General features: G+C 41.2%; 1 protein-coding gene across 4 annotated transcripts in view; it reads left to right on the top strand.

Moving 5' to 3' along the window:
- The first annotated feature begins 5 nt into the window (after positions 1 to 5).
- Positions 6 to 23,210, top strand: part of spata17 (spermatogenesis associated 17) — a 24,487-nt gene continuing 1,282 nt past the window's right edge. For 2 of the 4 annotated variants that reach the window (XM_049718271.1, XM_049718270.1), the window contains exons 1-9: positions 6 to 107; positions 354 to 443; positions 1,387 to 1,468; positions 3,067 to 3,117; positions 5,154 to 5,257; positions 11,622 to 11,745; positions 12,904 to 13,140; positions 14,195 to 14,325; positions 15,408 to 15,490. In XM_049718271.1, coding sequence (XP_049574228.1) covers positions 40 to 107; positions 354 to 443; positions 1,387 to 1,468; positions 3,067 to 3,117; positions 5,154 to 5,257; positions 11,622 to 11,745; positions 12,904 to 13,140; positions 14,195 to 14,325; positions 15,408 to 15,444 — 924 coding nt within the window. In that variant the 5' untranslated portion in view covers positions 6 to 39 and the 3' untranslated portion in view covers positions 15,445 to 15,490. Of the gene's footprint in view, positions 108 to 353; positions 444 to 1,386; positions 1,469 to 3,066; positions 3,118 to 5,153; positions 5,258 to 11,621; positions 11,746 to 12,903; positions 13,141 to 14,194; positions 14,326 to 15,407; positions 15,491 to 19,407; positions 19,571 to 23,210 lie in introns of those variants that run through there. The other 2 variants (XM_049718273.2, XM_049718272.2) reach the window with 2 other exon arrangements.

Below are 23,210 nucleotides of genomic sequence, written 5' to 3'. Positions count from 1 at the left end.
TGTTTCCAAGGCAACCGTAAACGGACCCTTGACGTAGAAATGGCGGAGCTCGAGCGGATACAAGCAGTGCTCGAGGAGTTCCAAACGCTCCGGTTCTACAAAGCAAGGTATCTCTAAGTTAGATGCACGACACAAAAAGCCAGTTTAAAAGTTGATGCAGATGAGACAACTAAATCAATCAGAGCTACGCTAAATATGCGTCAATTTAAGTCGATCAAAAAAAAACAAATTGAGATCGGCAGATCCGGAGTAGTTTTGTTTACCAAATGCTAATTTAGACGCCGTTGATCTGTCAACCTATATGTTTCTTTTAAACAGAAGTATAAGAGAATGTTTTTTTTTTTCTGCTTCAGGAAAGTTGAAGCAACTAGACAGCGGGAATACATGGGCGCTGTCCGGCTTCAGAGCTGGTTCCGAGGCTTCAGGGTGCGCTTTTACATCAGGTAATGCTTTTACCAAGTCTTCATTTGTCATGTGACAGATTACTGCGTTTTATTTCATACAAGCACACCCATTTTCTCCATATCCTCCAGGGCTTCTAAAACACCTCAGCAAGCATGGCTATGTTAATTTACAGGGAATACCCTGATACTGGCTCACTCCCATAATTGTAGGACTTGTGGATCTTGGTAAATGGCCTTGAGGAATAAATGTCGCTTGCTCCACGTGTTCATTCCGTGCCTGGTCCGTTCTGCGACCCGGGCACCATTCTGCAGGGTCAGCAGACAAACTTCCAGACAGTAGGTTAATTCAGATTACTTTAGTTAATTGATCAATACAGTAAGTGGATAATTAGCAACAATTTTAGCTGCTTAAGTGCAACTCTGGGGTTGTGCTAGCCCACTATAAGCATTGATTTTCCAGGTGTATAAATGGCCTTTTGGAAATTGATGGCCTCATTGGAGGTGGAGATTTGCAATGGACTTGCATTTAGAGCATGTTTGAAGATGAATACAAATGTGCGCCGCTGCATAAAGGGGGAGAAAGGCTCATCGGGAGTGATAGAAAGGCCTGGAGGAGCAGCAATTTTCTGAGCGTTCGTGTGTGTGTGTTACATTAACGATCCTGTGACCTTTGAATTCAATTCCTTTACATCATAACACTTGTGAGCAGAAAGCAAAATCACTGTTTTCTTTTCAATAAAAGTGGCATGAGTTCAGTTTGTAATTGACCCCCACTCTTTAGTCAACACCTAATTTAAATGAATTTCATGGAGGATTGCCATTTTTAAGCCTTTTTCATTCTAATTTGCAGCTCTCGCCGACGTGTTTTAGCTTTTATTTGACACACCAACAAAGAGATTCACAATTTAATTTGAGATTTCCTCCCCATTTCAGCCGCGAAAAATACCCATCTAATCCTCTTCCCAATATGACTTTATGACAGGCATCTGCACGAGAAGGCGGTCATTATCCAGAAGATATGGCGGGGCTTCAGAGCAAGGGCACGTTACAGACAAATGGTGATGGTAAGCCAGAACGAGGAACAGCTATAGATGTATTGATTTGGTTATGATAGCATGCATTAGAATTCAATTTCTATATGCCTAAGTCCCTGCATCTGACCTTAAGAAATATAATTCACTCATTACACATTGGGAAATTAGCACTTAGGAAATAAGATGTAATATGCGATGGAATTTTATCTGCATTGCAATTCCTGGGATGCATTTAGAACGAGTGCGGTGAGGTAAATGGTGGTAGCGGAAGTGTAGGAGAAGTGTGTGTATGTACATGTGTGTCTATATGTGTGTATTTGTGTGCTTTAGTAAAACAAGGCCGCCTTTTCGGCATATTGCCTCCAACTGCTTCTTAATTGAACAGATTGTTGATACCGGATCCAATACCCAGCGCTCTCACATATAATTTTCCCCTGGATTGAGTTTTGTAAACGTATCACAACAAGCTATTTATCATGCCCCTAAATTGACTGTTTGCTAAAGCATAACTGCCAGCCGCCATTTGGGAGGCGTTCAAAAAAACGGGGGAGACGGCAGCGAGGGGCGCCGAAATAAACGATGAAGGATGTGTCACAACGCACATATGGGCTTAAAAAGAGCCAGTTTGGGAACAGACGAGCGCTCATTTGAATCACTCACACTTTTCACAGTTTGGAATTAGCCCACTGAGGTTTCATTTTTCTAATCCATTAAAAGGTCCAGTTCAGGAAAAAAAATTCTCGTCGAAAGCATCAGAATGTATATAATGTGTTTTAATTAGCTTGCTAATAGTTTGCCTTTTGACCAGGATGTCAAATTATATTTAATCAATTAATTAAAATGTAAAATTATTAAGTAAGCCATCTTTTACACTACCACTTTTATTCATTGCTGTTTTCTTAACTTTGCGCCTTGCCGCTTTCCTGCTTCCTCCACTCGCAAAGCTGAGAGGAATTACAAACAGGCCAGAAGTTGTGCAGGCAGGTTAATCAAAATTTTATTACTGATCGTGAGGACCAGAGTCCACCTATTGAAATCTCAATTCCTTCTTATATATACACTCCCTCAACTCACTATTATGACATATGAGTTGCACAACAGTCTCATCTCCAAACAACAAGCTTGTTTGTTATTTAAAAAAAAGTTATGTTGAGATATGGATCCATTTTATGGACGACTCTAAAAATGTGGCCCCAGTGGTCGGGCCCGTCCATTCGCTGCGAATGCCCCGCTGCATATTCTCTGGCCTTTTTGTGAGTCTCTTCTGGCAGCTCTGTCATTGATTATGAAATCCAGAGGAGAGCGTTTGGCCGTCATACATCTCCATTAGCTCGCTGCTTCGGCGCCATAGATTTTCCTGGCCCTTGCGTGTGTTGGTGTATTAAGAGAGCACTGTCCTCCCCTTGATACAAAGTCCCCCTAATCACTCTCTCTCTACCTCCATACCTCCCTGACTCTTTGTCTTTTTCCGTCACTGTTCCCTTCCTCTCCTCTCTTCTCTTCTGGAGTGGCCCTACCTGTTCTGCCTTTGTGAAATGTATTATGTATAAACAGCTCTTTATCTTTGAAACCTGATCAGAGGGCTGCGAGACAATATGTAACGTCATTTTTTCCTTTTGTGTTCACAGGAAGCATATTTTATCATGAAGACCAATTTCTACAACGAGATGGCAATCAGGGTAAATATCGGGACACGTAATCACAAGCCTTCATTGTGGCAAAATAACACAAAAAATTAAGCAAAGCCAGGTTCAATGAGTAGGAAAGTAGCTCAAGCGCAGTGATGTTCTTCTCGGCCAGGAACTGTCTGATGCTCAAGGGATTGTGAGCAAGTGCTTTGTCATGGTGAACCAGCTAAGAGTTGTCCTGCAAAAACTCCTATCTCTGCATACTCATTGAAAAAAAGAAAACACTGTAGAATTTATTTGTAGGTGTGAAGGTTGTTTGGCCCAAAATGTCTATTTTGTAAGTATTCAATCTACAAATTTTTGTTCTAGTTTTATTTATTAAACCAAGTAAGAATGTTCAAGTGTTCCTATTTTGGGGGTTGAGCAGTCTCTATTGTTCAGCCACTCGAGCTTTGACTGACATTTTTACACGATACATTTGCACAGAAACCTTATCGTTTTTCACAATTCCACATGGGCTCTTCTTTTGGCTAACAGCTCCATTCTGTGTCGACCGTTAAAAGGTTTTACAGGCCAACAAAAAGAAAGTCTGCCAGCTTTTATTGAAGAGGTTGCGTTGCTGACCAGCTGGACAAATGTTTGTCAGAAAAAGGATGGAAATTGAATGCTTTATGTTTTACACTTTTATTGGAAAATGAAATAACCAAACTTACCACTCAATTATCTCAGTAAAAGTCACATGAAACATGATGACATACATATCCAGGAGTAGACTTTGCTGCTAGAGGTCACTGGGATAAAAGGTCAGGGGTTGCTGTCACCATGTGGAGCGAAGAACAAGCTACTTAAGGTGGAGAAAAAGCCTCTTTATGACCCTTATAAAATATCACAGCTTCCTCCTTTAGAGCACAATAGCAATTTTAATGGGAAGGAAAGGAACGCGAATGGAGCAGGGAATTGACTCCGTACTTGGTGATGTAAGAAGTTTGAACCCCACAGGGGCCAAATAAGACTTGGCTTTGCAAAGTTAGTGTTTCACTTTTTGAGGTTAATGACAGTTTTGTCTGGATTTTGTCACTAAAGTCAAATTGAACATTATAGGAACAGTCCCGGCATTACCCTTGACCAAGGCACCGATCCCCAGAAGAGCAGTTACTTGAAAAATAAACCACATGTATCTTAAAATAAGATTATAAACGATTAGCATTAGTGCACCGTACCAGACCTAAATGAAAGTTTCAGAACTTGTTTTGTTTTATGCACAAAACTTTGGATTGTGTGTGGCCTCTCACTTGCATTCTCTGCACATGCGAATAAGACTGAAATCCAGCGCCAGTGACCCTTTACAAGAACGAATCAGTGAAGGGCGACGGTACTAGCCAAGCCTTCATTACCAACGAAATATTTGCTAGCATGTGAATGGAAGCGAAAACACACGGTGGGAGAAACAATCATCCCTGAATCCCCCTGTGACTTTTTCCTTGAATCGCTCTTGTCGCTCTCCTCCATTTTATGATGCCGCGCTAGCTAACGGAGGATAATGTATTAGTGGCGTAATAGAAACCAATGTTTACATGCTGCACCTCGGATTTGTATCACATTCAACGGCATCGATTTCACTTGTCAACAAAGGTCAGCAAGAACTCGAGAGGCGGCAATTACTTTATTTAAAATTATCTATTGACTAGCAGATCAATGCTAATTCTCATTTTGCTCTTTGTTGTTTTTCCCGCCCATCCTCCAGCCGTCGTTTTTCCCATTCCCCTCGTCTGATAGTGTGATGATTCTTTTACTCGTGGTTGTTTTAATCTCCTAATTAGTCTGAAGGACGTCCAGCCTTCTGCCTCACAATGCTTCACTCTCATGTGTGGGTGTGGGTGTGAGGTGAGGCTAATCTGCAGCCTCCACGATCAATCTGAAAAACGTATGGAGCAGTGACAGCTGTCCATCCCACCTTGGCTTGGCCCTTTATTATGACAGTGAAAAAATGCCTTATGATATGTTGTGTGATTTAAGGCTGTTGGTCGGGCCACTAATGTTGCCATCTACTTACATAATGTGTTTTCTTTTATGCTTTTCCTCTACAGATCCAGAGAAGGTGGCGAGGATTCTTTGTGCGAAAGTACATCCATAGTTTCTATTCACGCAAGAGCTATCTGGAAAAAATTGCCAGGACTAATGGATTAGTAAGGTAAAGAAGATAATGCAAAAAAGTATACTTTGTATACTTTATATATTTTGTGTACTTGTGTGTATGTATGTGTGTGTGTGTGTATGTGTGTATGTATATATATATATATATATATATATATATATATAAAACATTACAGTGATATTCTACTTTTTTCTTTTTAAAGTCTGCATTACCTCCTATTAATGGGACTGCAATTAGTTGACAATGTATATAAAGTGTAATAACTAATAGAGATAAAAAAAAAGACAAATTACTCAAGCCAATAGATGAACATATTGAGCATGGGCCAGAGCACTAAAAAAGAAATTGATCTCTTAAACAATTAAAACAGGAATAAGATTCTCCCATATTATTTCCTCCAGATTACTTCATATGATCTGATTGCTTACCTCAAACCGGCATATGAGGTACCAAGCAAACGAGACACAGTTAAGATCTGTCCTTGCTGACTAGATATTCCCTCAGAGAAAATATAAGGGAATGAAAGTGACAGAGAGACAAAGAGAGCGCTCAGAAGAGGGAAGGGAAAAAAATCCTCGAAGGGCTCGAGGCTAAGGGAAGGGAGAAGTGAACGATGTGAAGAAATTAAAAATTAGCCTCTGATGTGAACCCCAGCTGCTGCATTAATATAACACCCCGCGCTTCAGGGCTTACTGCTAGTGCTACACCATCTTTTACTTCTGACAAAAAAAAATCGCACTTAGTTAATAAGTCATATGTTAACTTTGTTAATATATTTTACCGCTAAATATCTTTAGGCTTTTGCTAAAATTAAATGTAAATTTGTTAACATGTCTTGGATCACTGACTCCCGGCTCGCCCCCCACTCCCCAACAGCAGTTGCACCTTTTTACGAAGTTGAGAAGGGAGCATGTGAAAACCTATTAAGGAAGTCTTTCCACTTCCCTACAATAACAAACCAAGTCAACCGGATACATCTGATACTTTTATTTAATAAATTCTTTAACATTGGTATGATCGCGTTGCTATGACTTCATCACAGTGATAAAGCAGTACACATAATCAAAGTGAGTATTTGAAATCTTGAGTTACATAATTTGCATAACTCAATCCTTAATGTTAAGAAATAAAAAAAAAATCGGTTGACTTTAAAGACACTTTCTCAGGGATTCTAAATAAAGCAGAACTATAATCATAATATTTTCATCTAATTTAGTTAACATCTCCAAAGCCCCTCCTCTACTGCGGTGGGGGGCGTTGAGGTCATTTTCTCTCCAGTTAATCACATGTTTATTTAGTGCCACCGAGGTCGTGATCAATTAATGCCGTGCGGGCGTTTATTCGAAACATCCTGTGAAGCCGCTGAGCTCTTGGCTGCCTGATCAGTCATCCCGCAAAGGTCTGGTTTTTAATCCACCAGCGTGCTCCTTTCCTCTCGCAAGACTGTATGTCTGTCCAGCACTCCAAATGAATTATTCAAAGTTGGACTAATGGTCCCCATTTAGCGCAGGACGATCGGCCATGCATGATAATCATATTGGGGTATTGCATTCACTGCCTGATTTATTGCAGTTTACATGTTGTGCTTTTCAAAGGGTTATTTAAAAGTATTTTCTTACCATTTAACAGCAATTGCGTTAAATATAATGATTACATTTTTGTGTCTTTAGCAGTCAGTCTGTCAAGCACATAACAAAGCAACAGGTGTCACTATAACCCCAAGCATAACTATTCAGCCAATCTGAAAGATGAAGAAAGTATTTTTTCAGTGAAGGCATAATAACAACTAAACATGGAAAAGCGAAATCACACATGGGAACAAATAATCCAGTTGATTTTTTACTCAATGTCATGCTTGAATATAAAGTTGGGGATAGTCACATAATCCATTCCGGGATGCTGGACGACTACTGATTTGTTAGTTTTTGCCAGTACTTTCCAGTTTATTCTTAGCATCCTCATTCAAAAAGATTTTTTTTTTTAAATAACGTTTTTTACAGGTTATTAGTCAATCTTTTTATGTTATTCATCTTGGTCTATTATTTATTTGAATTAGGGCTGCAAAGACTCTTGTATTTGCTCAGTGTACGTTTGTAAATGTGTGCGTGTGTGTGTGTGTGTTTTTCTTTTCAACTGCCTGTGTTTGGTCTTACCACTTGATCTTGAATTCTTTATCTCCTGATTCTTCTTTTTCTAATTTTGCTTTGTTTGTTTCTTCCTCTTGCCCCCACCGCCATGGCCATCAGTCGAGCATGCTTGCTCACGCATCCTCATTCATCCTCGCTCTCCTTCTGCATAGCCTAATGAAGTCAAGACCCTAGCGCAGTCCCCACTCTGCCACACTTTTCCTGGGCACCCCAACAATTTATCACTTTGTCAGCGAGACACTTAAAGTTCCCGGGCTTTAATAAGGGCACACGGTGGGACAATGGGGGCAATTAGGAAAGCAGAGCAAGGCTGTTTTGCATATTTACTAAATGTGCTGGAGTCATCGCCGCTGCCACCAACACGGGCTGTTGGCTGCATGAATTATTCCTCTATCTGCCATAAACAGCTGGGTAATTATTACTGCCATCATCTGATAAATATTCTCCCCATGATGCCGCAACAACACAGGAACATCTGAAACTTATTTTACTTGAACTTGAAGAAATGCACCGACGGCGTGGCCGGGGTTATTTATTCTCCTCTTGTGTGGCGTCTCACATCCTGCAGCTACTTCTTCTCCTGTCTCTCTTTTCTCCAGCCTTCTTCATCGCTCCCTTTCTCGTGTCCCTCTCAAGGACATTGATGAAAGGCGAGCTGCTAGACTGGAGTGGGGGGACCTGCACTGGCAACACTCCCCGCTTCTGTGCGTCACTCTTTCTTTTGCTGCCTCTTTCTGATCCAGTTTGGTGGAGACAAGTTCACTCCCTCAGTTTGATTGGATTTGTATATTGAGCGCGCGTGTGCGGTGTAGCATAATCTGGCTGCTGTGCTCTCCTTGACTCTTAAGAAAATTACTTTTGAGGAGGAAACAATGGAGGGACATGAGGACGGTCTGAGAATGTTTTAACTTTTTCAAGAAAAGCACGGAGCGAATGTTTTTAGGACTTTACAGATGGAGATGATCAATTTGTGAGTCACTTAAAAGGAAAGTCAGTGGGAAAGGCTCAATATATTGAGCTGGTCATTGTTTCAATCGGCTGGCGGACACCATTTTCTCCTCCTTGCATGCTATTGAATCATTTAATTGGAGCAATTAAAGCAACCAATCAGGTCACGTCTCCATTAAATATTTACAAGTTGGCCAATTAGTTGCACTGTTGCTGGCCTTGATGACCGCAAGTGTGGCCCGCTGTCCCACAATGTCTCAGTCTCTGATATCCCATGAGCCCTTGACTCCCCATTCTGAACCAGGAGTTAAATTATTGAGGGAGAGCTGGGAAATCTAGCTGTACTATATTAGCCATTAAATAAGTGAACAGACCTGGGTCACGTCGGTTTGGGTTTCGGTTATTTGAAACAGCTTCAAGTGAGCTTGATTAGCTCCCGGATTCACCGTCTCCATACTGGATTATATTTTAACTGTCTTTGTATTTTTTATTTCTGGAGATGAACTGGAACCTCTAAGTCAAAAAAGTCAAACTCATTTTTCATGCGGCATTGTGAAACCATGTAATGTATAATTGTCTAACTGTACAGGCAGTTTTGAAAAGTAATATTTTAACACTCATCATAAAGAATCCAAATTGGTCAGCTATTGTCTTTTTAGGCCTCGATAAACATTAACTATTCAATTTAATGACAAACACCTAATATGATGAGTCAGACATTTTTTTTTTCTTAATTATCATACACATTCAAAAAGAAGTTACCGTAAGTGTTACAGATCTGACCCAAAGTTTTGTTGGCGTAAATGTGAGTCCGCTTATGGTGGATATCACACCCCTCTCTGGGCATGAAAAAATCCAAAGAAAATGAAACAGTGCCTGTGAACTGAACTGAGGGCACCTCACAACATTTTTTTATGTGACTTAAAAAGCACTTTATTCCCTAAAATGCAGGTGTCGTTTTGAACTTTCCAACCTAAGGGGCCTTTCCAATTTCGCTTCCAATCTGTTAGGGCCTTCATGATTAGTGCCTTGCTTCACGGTAATTTCAATTTGTGACATCCATGTGAAGCTTCCCAAAATTCCTGGTGGCATCCATAAGATTGCGGAGGGGATATTATCTGCCAAAATAACCACAAACAGATGAACCACTGCCATGGTGTGTTTCTGCTTATCGCTTTACCAATTTCCTTCCTTTCTTTCTTTTATTTGCACCACTCATTCATTCACTTCTACGCACATGCACACACACACCAAGTGCATGTGCAGCGTGCCGAAGAGGGCTAATGAGGGTTGTATGTTGTGTCGGCTGGTTGGGTCGACACAGATCGAGGTGCCTTCAGCCGTTACAAATCTGTTTGGCTTTTGTCCACTACACAGCAATTAATAACGTTGGGGCTGGGGGCAGAGAAACAAAGGTCACCCATTCAGTCCGACACACACACACACACACATACACACACACTCATCCCATAACAGTTTTCAATTCTGAACACAAATTCAGGAAAACCCTTTTGAACACTGCCTGAATATTTACAGCTGTTATTGTCTACTTTTGGCTGTCGAACAGCAGAAATATTGGAGCATATTAATATTACAAACACAATTTAATGCATAAATGAACATAAATGCTTTCATAAAGTACCTTGTTAGGCGTGCACATTGAATTCTTATACGAATCATGCCATCCCAGAGTAAATCGAAACTTTATATTTCACATTAATAAGTAATATTCCTGTTAGCCAAGGCGACGAATAGAGGCCAAGCAACCTCTATATTTATGCATACACGCACTATCATACATAAACATGCACAAAGTCTTAAACTACTTAGTTCGACACCTAAACACACACACACACACGCGTATGGGTAACGTTCTGCATATTTCATTTATTTTGTAATTTAATCTGATGCTGAGAAAGAAATGAAAATGCAAAGGCGGCGGGGACCATGTTGTGATTTCTTTTTAAATGCCACTAGCCGATGAATATATTAACCCGCCATTACAGACCCGCTAAGAATATTCTGATTCGTCTGTTGAGGTCTGTCATTGAAAATAGAAGTTGGCTAGAACAGTAGAGTGAGAGCAGTGAAAATTGACGAATTGTTGATGAGCGAGAGCCAAACTCAGAGCGGGATTGCTCTTGAGGAAATAGATTGGCTTTACGTGTGTGCGCGTTTCCACATTACTCTGATATGAGTGCTTTAGTAATTGTTTTCCAATTCCCACTTTTAGGTTATTACCCCCCTTGTAACAATACGTAAGGCTTTGTGATTGCCGGATGGAATTGCTGTGTATGGGCTTTTAATGCATCCCATTTAAGCAGCTTGGCTTAACAGATGTCACAGACAGACCTGTCCTGGCTGTTGTGATGAAATATATTCATCATCCTCCCACTTATACCCTCACACTCGCTCACCCCCCACCCAACACCGTTCTCTTGTTTTTCTCCCACGGTACCTCCGCTGTCCCAGCCTCTTATTATCAGCCGCTTTTTCATTCATCTGAAGGACACTTCAGGGAATTACCAGCAAAGGCTGCATGCTAAATACAAAGCCACGACTACACATTAATTGTACTATATATGCTGCAATTTTCACATTTATTTATTCAAATGTAAAGCAGTTTTCTTCTGTGTTCCATATAACTCAAGCATAATGAGGTTTATGTTTACAGAATTTTAACATATGAAATCATTTTGTCAAAACTAGCGATGGGTGAGTACGGAATTCAGGAATTAGTATCGGGCCGATACCAGCATTGTTTAAGAGTATTGGGGACTCGTTTCGATGTCGATACAAGTCATAGATACTTAAAAAAATACATCAATAAAGCCTCCTATAGTCAGTGTCACACTCTGACTGTTTGACTCATCATGTGCGTCAGAAAAACATTAAGGTCTTTGTTTGTAATTATCTCTCATTGTGTTTATTGAAATTTAATGTATCACTCATAGCTTCTAGTGGTATCAGTACTTGAGTACTCAACAGTGATGGCTCATAGTGGTATATGTCTGGAAAAAAAGTGGTATTGAACATTCTTAGCCAAAATAATTTTGAGAAATTGAATGTGATTGAATCATAAGACACATTCAACGGTATCTATGAAGGTGTACCATTTTCATTATTTCCTTTGGATCATCATGACATCTACTCAACCTAATTTAGTAATCTGGTTTAAAATTGTTTGTCTTGGCAGAGATCTTTAACGATGTGTGACATCATCGATAAACATCTATATACAATGTCAAAGATGCTGGTTTGAGATGAGTTTTGAATTTGAATCTGTGCTATCCATGTGTTTTTAGGAGAGAGATGGATGAACTTGAAGAGCTCCAGAAGAGAGAGAGACTCTGTCTACTAAGGGTGAAGGAGCAGAGAGCCAAACTCTACCAAGCTTACAGATGGCACCACCTACTCAGCACTGAGCAGGTTGGTCATGCACACCTTGTTAATCGATCTGGTCATGATGGAGGTTCCATGTAGTATCTGCTTTTAAGACTGATGTAGCTCAGTGACAAGTACAATGGAAAGCTTGTTTTATTGTCTTAAGCATGCAGTTCATTGGGCATTTAGTTCGGAGGAAAAGTTTTGGTGCCCCTGCAATCCTCTGCAGGTGTCTTCTCTATAGTTACTTTATACATTGTTGTCTCTTTTTCTGCATATGGCTTGGGACTCTTTCCCTTCATAGCTCTGACCTTGTCAGCAGTGAATAGATGGCTCTCCCACACAGTTCATCCTTCTGCACTTCTCGGACCCCGACCCACACACACTAAGAAACACACACGCATGCAGACATACTCACACATGTACACGGAGGCATACTCACAGCTTACCAAAAGGCCCCAAGTCCCTCTGACAGAGACAGAGATGCTGTGTTCTTGGGGTCAACATCATTGCTCTTCCCTTAGCTTGCTCGTTGCCACGTTGGGCTTATGTGTATGTGTGTGTGGCAAGTGACATGTTTGTGGGTTTTTTTTATTTTGCCTCTGAAACATGTCTCATAAGCAGTTAGATAAGGTGTTCAGTCAATATCAAAATTCTGTTTGTAGGATTAGTATAGAAAGTTGTGATTAGTTTTTATTTATTTATAATAGAATTAACTGAAGTGACTATTTGTTTTTTGTTCAAATGAGTTCATCAATGTAAGAACACACATGATCTGCCATTGCCCAGTTTAATATATTTGTACTTAATCGAGTTTATTTTAGTAATACAAACTAAATCCCCGTCAATAACCTTTACTAATCAACTAGTCTCTAAATATTATTTTGAAAAGAGCTGAGAATAAGACACTCCTCATTTTCTATTTAAGCCCTTTTCTCATTTTAGGAGTGTCCTAAATAGCAAGTGGCGTTATTAGCATATAAAGTAGAGTCCTACAACTCAAAGCTTTGGTCTGGTAATTAAAGTGCATGCAAAAGGATCACTGTGATGTGAATAATTCTGGCTCAGTCAGGCCCAGTGGAACAAATCCACTTCAGATCTTGTTCATGTGTGTAGTTCTGCTTGTGTTACTAATTCTTGTCATCTGCTGATGTAAAGTAATGTGAACATGCTTTCTATCTCTCACCCTCACTCTGTCTTTAGCGACGAGGGGTCTTCAACTCTCCATTCAGGACGGCCCCCCATGAGATGGAGTTACTACTGAGGCAGGTCAAGTACCAGGCCCCGACCAAGGTTGTCCCTCAGGACTACGCTCATCTCACACCTGCAGCTCCAACGCTCCCCAGTTTTTATGGGTCTATTGAATCCCCGAGGAAGACATTGAGAGCCTGCTGTTCCCCTAAGCCCGTACTTCCCCGCATAGGCAGCACAAAACAGAAGGTAAGATGGTATTCAATCGGAATTGCACATACTGAACATGTAAAGTATTAAATTCTTGCCTCCAAGCTCAGCTGTAGTTTCAGAATGAGGAATTGAAAATTCCAAAATTCATATCTTTTTCTGGCCCCATGCCACACCTGTCCACAAAATTTGATTGATATCAATGTAGTCTTTTTGGTTTGCATAATTATGACTATAATCTGGAAGATGGGGTGAAAATCAGTTATGAGAACAATAGTGTCTTCCTCAGGATTTCACACCACAATGTGAATGTATAGAGAATATATAGTTTTTTTTTCTGATGTGGAGATTTAATAACAATAAAAACATTGAGCAGAATGACAAAAATATAAAAGATATAAATTTACTATATTCTGTTCAATTAAGGCTGACAGACACTGTTTTCATTTCTTTTCATTCTTTCTTTTGCTCTCACCCCTTCACCCCTAACAAGCGTGATAACTATCTGCTAGTGATGGATAAGGTTGAGATGCAGGCTGAGGAAGTGGTCAGGCCAGGCCACTGATCCCTTGACGATAGGGGCAAGGACAAGTTGCCCCACACCTGGCTCTCCCTCCGCTCCTCGCCCCCAACCCGCCATTTAAAATGCCAACAAGGTCACCTCCGTAAAGCAACAGCACGTACCAGCTCCTTGATCTGTACTGTACTAATTAAACATTCGCACAAGTTACACAGTTGTGTGAGCTCTTACACTGGAGAATTGTGGCTATGGAGAAAGCGTGTTTAAATGATTACGCCACTTGAATCTCGTCGTACAGACAGGACATGACTTTTCTTCATCTTGCTCCCGCATTGACACGACTCGTCTTTTTTCATCGCTCCCTCATCCTCAGACGGGCTTAGATTTATTCTCAGTCTTTTTTCTCTTCACTCGTTGCCTCTCTCGTGCGCTCACAGGAGGAGAGATGAAGAGGATTGACTTCTGCTTTTAGCAGTAAACCACCACCTGTGGGAGAGAGATCAGACTAAGACAGAGATGGGAGAAGCTGAAGCTGTTATCATTAACTGATACTAGTTTCTTTGGTTCTTTCAGGTCCGGATCAGAGACCCAGAGCAGATGTGGGAGCAAAGTGGACTTGTTGCTGAGTCCTCTGTTGGTCTGCACACCTCGTGCGCACACTTGGAGGAGACTCAGAATAGGTTGCGACTCTACAGTAGCACACTGTGAGTCAAACGAGTTAAATTGTTTTGAGCCTAGTCTGATACAATCACACATGGGCCACAACATTAGGTAGACTCCATTCATTTTAATTTATTATACAGGAAGAACATGAAAACTAGATTTTCAAAATTAAGGCTTTAGTGAGCCTTACAAATAACATTTAATCCTTATCTGTGCCTTTCAAAAGATTTTTTAAAAAAGCCACATTTATAAACAATTACAATATTTGCTTTAGAAAACTTTTAGGTTCAAATATCTTGAACCACAAAAAACGGTTGGCATTAAAACCAGTTACATAAAACTTCTGAAATATTATGTAATTAATTTTGATCCTTCAGCCAATTTAAGATTGCCTTTAAACGAGTCTTAAATTGCTTACATTGCACTTTCTTAATCCAACTGAGACTCTGTGAAAAGTATGACTGTCACACCACATGACAGCCAAAATATAAGACACACCTCAATGTGGTGCACTGAAACAGTGCAAACTACAACCACCAAATGAATTTTTAAAACGTGAATTCTACATTAAGTACCAAATGAACACATCCAAATGTGGTAATTATTTTAATAGTGCACATTTCTTATTAAGAGTGTCGCAGGCTTTTCCGTGTAATTAAGACCCCAGTGTGTGTGCGCATGTATGTAACAAGTGTCGCTGCGGTGTATTTGTGACTTTGTTAAACACTTGATTAGAACCTCATTACTACTCACAGACTAATCTACTCGGCTATGTGTGAAGTGCTTGTATTAACCCTCAGCTTGATCTCGCGCACGCTGTAATTTCCCTGGCAACAGAACAAAAGACCACCCGTTTTTCCTCACCACTTTACTCTTCGTTGGTATTTAGCACCGCTTCATTCAAGCAAATGAAGCTGCACAGATAAGGATGCAAGTGTCTGACATGGAAATTCAATGACTGTAGCAATGCCAGGTGAAATAACAGCTGGTGATTCAAACCGGTTCCAGTGAAGATAATAAATAGAAAAATATCAGAAACAGCTTCCTGTGATGCAGTGCACTTCTACATCGCCAATAATAAATGTGTGAAAAAAAAGTAATATCTGTTTTTTGCTTCGTCCAGAAGATATATGCCACCATTTGAAACACAGCAGCAATGACATTCCTTGTCCACGCAATGCCAAGACCTTCGCATACCAACAGAAGGTAGGTTGATAATTCTGAATACAAATATACTATATTTATTTACTTTATTTCTGGAAGTTCATAAGTCATTATTGGAAATGAGATACCCAATGACTACACTGCTCTCAAGATAATGTGCACTTGGATAGAGTCCATTGCTACCTTTGTGGTTGACATGCAAATGCGTCCAGTTCACATAGATATATAAACAATAGATTGGGGTTAACTGCGGGGTTACCATGGCTCCTGCCTCAAGTGTAACACAATATTCTTCCTTGAAATAAAAGAGGGGAAAAAAAGAGACTTGGTGCAGTCAAGCCCTTTCAATTGGAGTTGCACAAATTTGTCAAAAGTGACAGCAATTTAATAAATCGCTGCTCTCTATCACACGCATATGTACACCCACCCACACACGCCAACGCAATTCCCAGTTATGCCCTCCATTGCCCCCTCTCCATGTATACGTAAATGAGGTGTATGCATGGCCGTGCATGTGTGTGTGTTGCATGTCGGAGAGTAAGAGTGTGTGCGCGTGGGCCCTGCGGTCTGGTCCAGGCATTAGGTAATTGACTGTGTCTTTGCTCAAGGCCTTTCATGGATCACCGTCCTTTATTAGCTCACTTCCCAGCATGCACACGCATACATATATGTGCATGCACACACACAAACTTCCCAGCAGTTCCACCCCAACCTCTTACCCCCCACTACCAGCAGCACCCAGACCCAATTGCCCGGAAACGAGGAGTGAAACAAGTGAGAGGGAAAAAGAGAGAGAAGAGCCAAAAAAAGGAGAGAACAGCGACACGGGAGTGAACTAACACAGCCGCGGGAAGTGGAGATAAATAAGAATGGGGATTGAGTGGTTGGATGAATGAGGTCTCCTGCAGCTGATAAATGGACCTGGACCAGTATAGTTCTGATCAGCTGGAGTCCGATTGAGTGTACATTTCACTTTCGAAAAGACACCTGACCAGGGTTTGGGTTTGATGAAAACAAAATGCTAATATTATGGTGGAAATAAGCACCCAATTGATTAAATATTTGATTTACTAGTATTTCCCAAGTCATAGTGATATAACACAAGTGCTTTTGCAGGACGGTGTTGCGTAGATCTTGTTTCCCATCCTTGGCCCACTTCTATTATATTGCTCTCGCTCCGTTGTTTCATCCTCGTGTGCCTCTCTACCTCTATTTGCGCTCTCTCCTCCGCCCGTGTGGTAATTAGTGCGTAAGTCCTATCGTTGGAAGCACCCCCAGCTACAGCAGCAGCCAGCAGAGCTTTTTGTCACAGCTCAGAGGGCCAATGGAGTGGACAGCTCAGCCTTGATACTCATCATCTTCATACTGCGCCGGGGCCACGGCTCCCCCGCAGCCACATTATCTGCCTATGCTATCCAGCCACGCTCCTAATTATTTTCAAATCCCAGCCGAAGCCCTATCACCCGGCCTGCCACGTTAGCCCGCTCCGCTTGTAATCATCACCTTAAGCCTTGCTTTGTAGCCTCGAGTCCCATCATTAGCATATCCCAATTTTTTTTTTTTTTTTTTTGCTAGCTGCATACTCTGCCTCTCTGGCTTGACCATCACGGCTCTGGAAATAGCCCATGACTCCTGGACCTTTATTTACCATACCCATCTGTGTCACAGCAAGAAAGGCTGTCAGTGTTAATGTGCTGTGCCCTGTCACGACTTGCAGCCATCCACACATAATCACACTGATGACAGTCCCCACCTCTCCAGGAATTCAATGGCCCCACATCTTAGACCAAGGGGTGCTCGCCCTTCATCCATCGTCCGTGTGACCTTGCCCTCTTTACACAGGTTCCTCACCGACGATCAACTTCTTGGAAGTCTGAACTTTTGTTTTATGATTTCATGTGTGAATCACGATAACAGGCTAAAAATCTGCCAGGCATTTAACTGGAGTCTACCAAAATGTGTATGTCTGAGTAAATAACATGCAAAGATAAGATTTAGCAAAAAGCCTTTAGTAAAAACTCTACTTTTGATATGTGAGGAACACTGTTGTGTCTTTTGACTCAAACAGAGAGAAAAAGCGGAGTTGAAAAGAGCAAAAGCAACAAATACTGCACCTCTCTGATCATAACATTAAATGCTCGTTGCTTTATTTGTAGTTCCAACCCGTTGCATGAGTAATGCATAATTTCAAATGTAGTTTCGGGAAAGCCTTCTCTGTCCGGACTAATTTTGTGGCTACGTTATTAGCCATGTCACCAACGGTACTGCCTTTAACCATAAAAGAATAGCTAATTAGGAGACCACGTGCAAATCAAATATACAAGACTGAGTGGTCACGTCTGTGTTTGCTTGCGCTTCCAGCATATCTTTCCCCTCATATTAGACGGGCACCCATCACAAGTTTGAGAAATTAACGTCTGACCACACGCACAGCCATGAAATGCAATCTTTAAATTTCAAAGTTTGAGCTTGTAGTTGGCATTGGTACAGTATAAATGTGCACATGACTTCGAGGTGGAATACCCTTTTGCTCCCAGCTTTCTACCAGAATTATTATCACCGCAACTAATTTATGCAGGTTCGTTTTAATGAGAGCAATATTCATCTGCAATTAAAACCCCAAAATGATATACAAGTATAGATCATGTATATTGGTAGGGCAAGTAGGGGGCAACTAATGCTTGAAGTTCCCAGTGTTACCGAAACTATACATTTCCTGTTCTCGCTCGTGTCCATCTATCATCCGTCATGCTGCATAAGTGTAGTAGAGGTTACCGTAGTGGGAAAGAAAGAACGTTAATTCTCCATAACAATTTTACAACATGCGTAAAACTCTGCAGCCCTTTCATTTGCACAGTCGTAAAACATTCCTGAACGGCATTTTCTTTCCCACTCGGGAGTGTGTGTTTTTCAATTAGCCCACACTTTGCCTCCATTATGGCAGCATTTTACTCCGAGAGGCCTTCAGCAGGCAGGATGATGAACAGAGCCGGGCGTACACGTGCGAGCTTTCAAGTATGCAATCTCAATTAAGTGATTAAGAGTGATGCTAACTTGTCAAATGAGTGAATGGTTGACTTAAGAGTTAAATAGTGTAGTGTAAAGAACACAACTTTGAATGTGATTCTGTTAAATTCACACAAATTTTGTTGGATATTCTTTTTCTTAACGCAAAAAATAATTCTTAAACATTTGCTGATCTGGGTCTCACAAGAATTGCAAAAGTCTCTCACGATATGTTAAAGTCAGTGATTGGGTCGCCAATCATTAGAGGCATTTTAGTAAGTGCGGTGACTCAGCGGCATTCAACTATTTATTTATTTATTTATTTATTTATTTATTTATTTATTTATTTATTTATTTATTTACATTGAAATCAATGGTGAAAAACTTTATAGGCATAGATTGCCCGTTTTGCCTCTTTCTCAACTTGGCAGTTGACCTGTTTATGTGAAGACCTCATTGTTGCATTTGCTAGTAGATGGTTTACACAGTTTGCATGCATGCTTGCTCGCGCAAACTATGTGTGAGTTATTGCCAGTCAGCACAGGGTGCATGTGTGAGGGGGGGCGGGGGGAGAGTTGCGTGTCAGTAGGACCTGTAAAGCGAAGCAATCACAAACACTTAAATGTGCAAATGGCACTGATGTCCTGTGTTAAGCAGCCTGTGTTGACTGATGAGCCTGTTAACCCCGCCTGAAACAACTCCAGTGCAGGGGATTAGACGTACACTCGGGCCTCGCAGGCTCCTATCCCATTTTGCATTGGAATTGTGCATATTTAATCTAAGGTGTGTGCCATGAAGCAAAGACCCCCCCCCCCACACACACACACACACACTCCCTTCATCTATTCCCAGTTTCTCATTATTGATGTGCAACAGCACCTTGAGGCTGGGGTCCTTAATTCACCAGCAGCAATCTTAATCTAAACCTCAGTTTCTGCCCCTCTTTCCTGCAGTGTGCGGCCTCACCTGAAACCAAATCTTTCTTGTAGCCTTCATTCCAACAGTCCTCTCCTCTCTGCTTTATCTGTTACATGGTATATGTTTGTTTCTTTGTAGCATCAAGCAGCTGTTGTTCAAAATTTGGGTCCTCTTGTCTGTGACTGATTATGAAAAAAATAAAAGCACAAATAATGTACTACCATAATCGTAATCATAATTGACAAAAATGGATTTGTTTGAAATTTTCAAACTCCTCCTTTGAATTTAATGTCCAAAAATACTTTATTATTTTACATTTACTTTTTTTTATTAAATCATAGTTGGACCACTTTTTGTCATATCAAATTTTCCATTGAAGCGCACTAAACTGAGATCTGAGACAACTTTATTGTCTCTGCCAGTAGTCTCTCATTTCTGTTGTCAATCGGAGTTATGCTCTTTTGTGTGTGGATTCTGCCTTTTACTTTCTCTGTGTTGAAGCGTACTGTATGGGGCTTCTTTGTCTGTTCCCTTATTGATGGGATTAAGTGTCAATGACAAAGGCTCGCTCTCTCATCTCATTTGGCCCCACAACACTTTTATCTTCATGGCAGTCAGCATGTTGTCTTATTTTTTGACTTATCTTTCCTTTTTTTAATTTCTCATCCATGCTAACACCACCGCAATTTTGTGTGTGTGTGTGCGCATGAACATAGCTTCAAGAAGGACCCCGTGCTGTTTGTGTAATTTCTTGTTTGTACATGTTTCTAGACCTCTTTGTGCCCTGCACAGGAGGAGGAGATATGCAGAGAGGTTGAACAAGACAAGAGAGATTGGTGGAAATGGAAAGACATGAGGGGAGGGATGGGGTGTGTAGGGGGTGTACGAGAAAAAACAGGATGATAACAAAAGCAGCTCAGTTTTCACAGACGCATATTTCATCAATCATGTGAATAAGTCGTCGTGATTATGCATGGCGGTGGCAGGCCAAGAGGGGTGGTGGGTGCTGGTGATTACCATACACCATAAAAGCTGCTTTCTTATCTCACACACACTGATTAGTTTCTGTCTGCAGATAGCTTCTCACTCTTCACTTCTTCCTGTATGCACACACATACACACACACATGCAGACGGATGTGGACAATCACACACGAGCCAACAAATTCCCTCATAATCAGCGATAGCGTATTGCTAACGTTTGTTAATAATGACTGCAATTTCAAGGAACTAGAAAGTAATCAGGAAAATAGCTAAGTTACTTATTCATGTCTACTGTGGCATTCATTCAGATTTTTTTCTTTAAATTAAATTTTGAAATTCCGTTGCGCAAACGCCACCTAAAGAGTTAAACTAGCTCCAATCGTTCTGAAGCCTCATCCGAAACTTAGGCCAATAGTAGTTAATGTTCATTGGCTCTTAATGAGTAGAAACTAAAGCAAAAATGTCATTGTTTTGATACCGTAGGTCAATTTCTACCGAAGCAGGCCTTCACGTGAGAGTAGAAATCGATAGGAGGAGGTGAAAAATTAGCTTCGTATGAACGACCTCGCTTTGTGTCTCAAGCAGGTGATTAGAAATTACTCTTTTCTCTTGCACGGGAACTCTGTCTTGCTCAGATAGTTAACGTCAACTCATTTGGTAAGCAGGCTAGGTTGCTGCGTGGCACTGTCTGAGCATGCGAGAAGCGTGCATAGGACGCATTAGGGCCTCCTGACAGGGGCCCGGGTGAAATAAGTGAAATTAATGGAGCTCCTTTCATGTCGGACAAGGCCGCGGCACCCCTTTCACGCCGCGTACAGTCGCTGAAAAGTCAATACTTTTTTATTACTCCTCGCTTGCCCTACATTCTCCGCTACAAGTGCTCCGCTCGCTAATTGGTTTCAGTTTGCCGAGAAGGAGGGAGTGAAAAAACAGGTGAAAGAGAGGGAGAGGAGTCCGTCCCGGAGAACACTGAAACAAATAAATCAATCTCATATTTTTCACCGTTTTTTTTTTTTTCAGTTGAGGGGTATCGTGTTGATGTGATGAAGTTGAGGGAGGCAAAAAGAGAGTGAGGGTAAATGGCTGGTTGGAGCACACCTGCTCCCCAGAGAATATGATGATATCCAGGAGCCCGCTAATGGGGACGAGTAGTTTAAGTTGTCTGGGGGCCCTGGCTTGGTCACCCCTGGGGTTTCTCACCAGCAGCCATACATGCGGTATTTCTAGAAAATTCTTTGCAGAAGATACATTCAAATCATCTGCAGTGGATAGAACAATTCTACACAGTCCTGTAAAAATGATCAGTAATGTGTCTTGTTATTGGGATGTGAAATTTTGGCAAACGCACGTGGGAACATTTTCTATGGTTTCTGCTGATTACCAAAAGAACAGCATGCAGACAGTGACGCATTGTGGCGTCAGCATAATGCTTTGGGGTTTTCTTCAGACGGTAGTAGACGCCAAGATAAGGTAGAAGGAATTCTAAACAGCTCAAAATCAGTGTTGCACAAAACTTTATAGCATCTGCTAGGATACAAAGTAAAATGTCCGGTAAAGCCTACCTCAACAGCTTAACTTTATTTGTGCTTAAGCCGTGGCAACATGAATGAGATTGGTTAATTCTGAGCACAGCCATGTCCCAATGTGCAGACTTGTGCAACCACATCATTTCAGATATATTTACGTCTCCTCTTAAAAATATTTTTACAATCATTTAGGCTTTTACCGTTTTTATGTCACATTGATGTTGATAATTTAAGAAATGTCTGTACATTTCAACAGGGTTGTGTAGACTTTATGTCCACTATATGTGCATCCAAGCAATATTTTGCTTTGTGTTCTAGCTCACTGATGATTTTGATAAGACTGTATTCTGGGAAAAAAACATTTTGTTAATCACCTGTTAGATACGAGGTTAGTGTTGCTGTAACACAAAAACATTCCAGCCTGTGGCCAGCTTGAAGGATTTGAAGCAAACTTTGCAAATCAGTATATTTTACATTTCGTCTGCAATTAAACTGCATAAGTGTGTGTGCTCTTGTGTTTGTGTGTACTGTATGTGTGCTGTCTGCCAGTATGCTGTGTACTGTTGTGCTAAACTCAAGTGGCAGGGGGGTTAGCCTCTTTCAGAAACAGCACAGCCACAAATTGATGTGACACTTTGAACCCCCGCCCTCCCTCCCCGCAAGCCCACCTCATCATCCCCTCTCACACACACACACACACACACACCGATCGGCCTCCAGTTAGAGGGAGATTCCACCGGGTCTTGTTTTTTTGCTGCATCGCAGCTTTCACAGCTATAGCGTGTGCACGAGGGTAGGTTTGAGGGTGGGGTTCGAGCGTCCATTTTTTGGTCATGTTAGTATGTGTGTGTGAAAGAGCTGTCACAGAGGGCTGGCATCACCGTCCACTTTGCCATCTCTTCTGCAGCGTGACAAGTCCCTGCTCGCTACCCTTTGGCACACTCCACACACACACACTCCTCTGCCACACATACGGTATAATGATATGTAAGCGCACCACTCACACATTTGCATCCATTTAATGTGCATCATGACGACATGTATGTATGTACGAGTGCACTGGTACAAATTTACAACTCTGTGCTTAATCATTCTCAATAGGGGGGGTCAGCAAGTTATTTCGTACGATTTTTGATATTTTGTTTAAGCTTTGCATGGGTTCCAAAAATTTGATTTATTTTGATAGTAGCCATTTTGGTGAGTGTGTCTATTTATTTGTGCTGGTTCCCTTCATGGAAGTTGTGGACATCAGATCTCAGAGGGGCCACTGTTTGTTACAAGGACAGGCTTGTCCCCGCCCCCGGGCGTCGGCGCGACAATGATTGTCAT

This window comes from Syngnathus scovelli, chromosome 4 (assembly GCF_024217435.2).
Source record: "Syngnathus scovelli strain Florida chromosome 4, RoL_Ssco_1.2, whole genome shotgun sequence".
Classification (NCBI taxonomy): Eukaryota; Metazoa; Chordata; class Actinopteri; order Syngnathiformes; family Syngnathidae; genus Syngnathus; species Syngnathus scovelli.
This window is presented reverse-complemented; position numbering and strand designations above follow the sequence as displayed.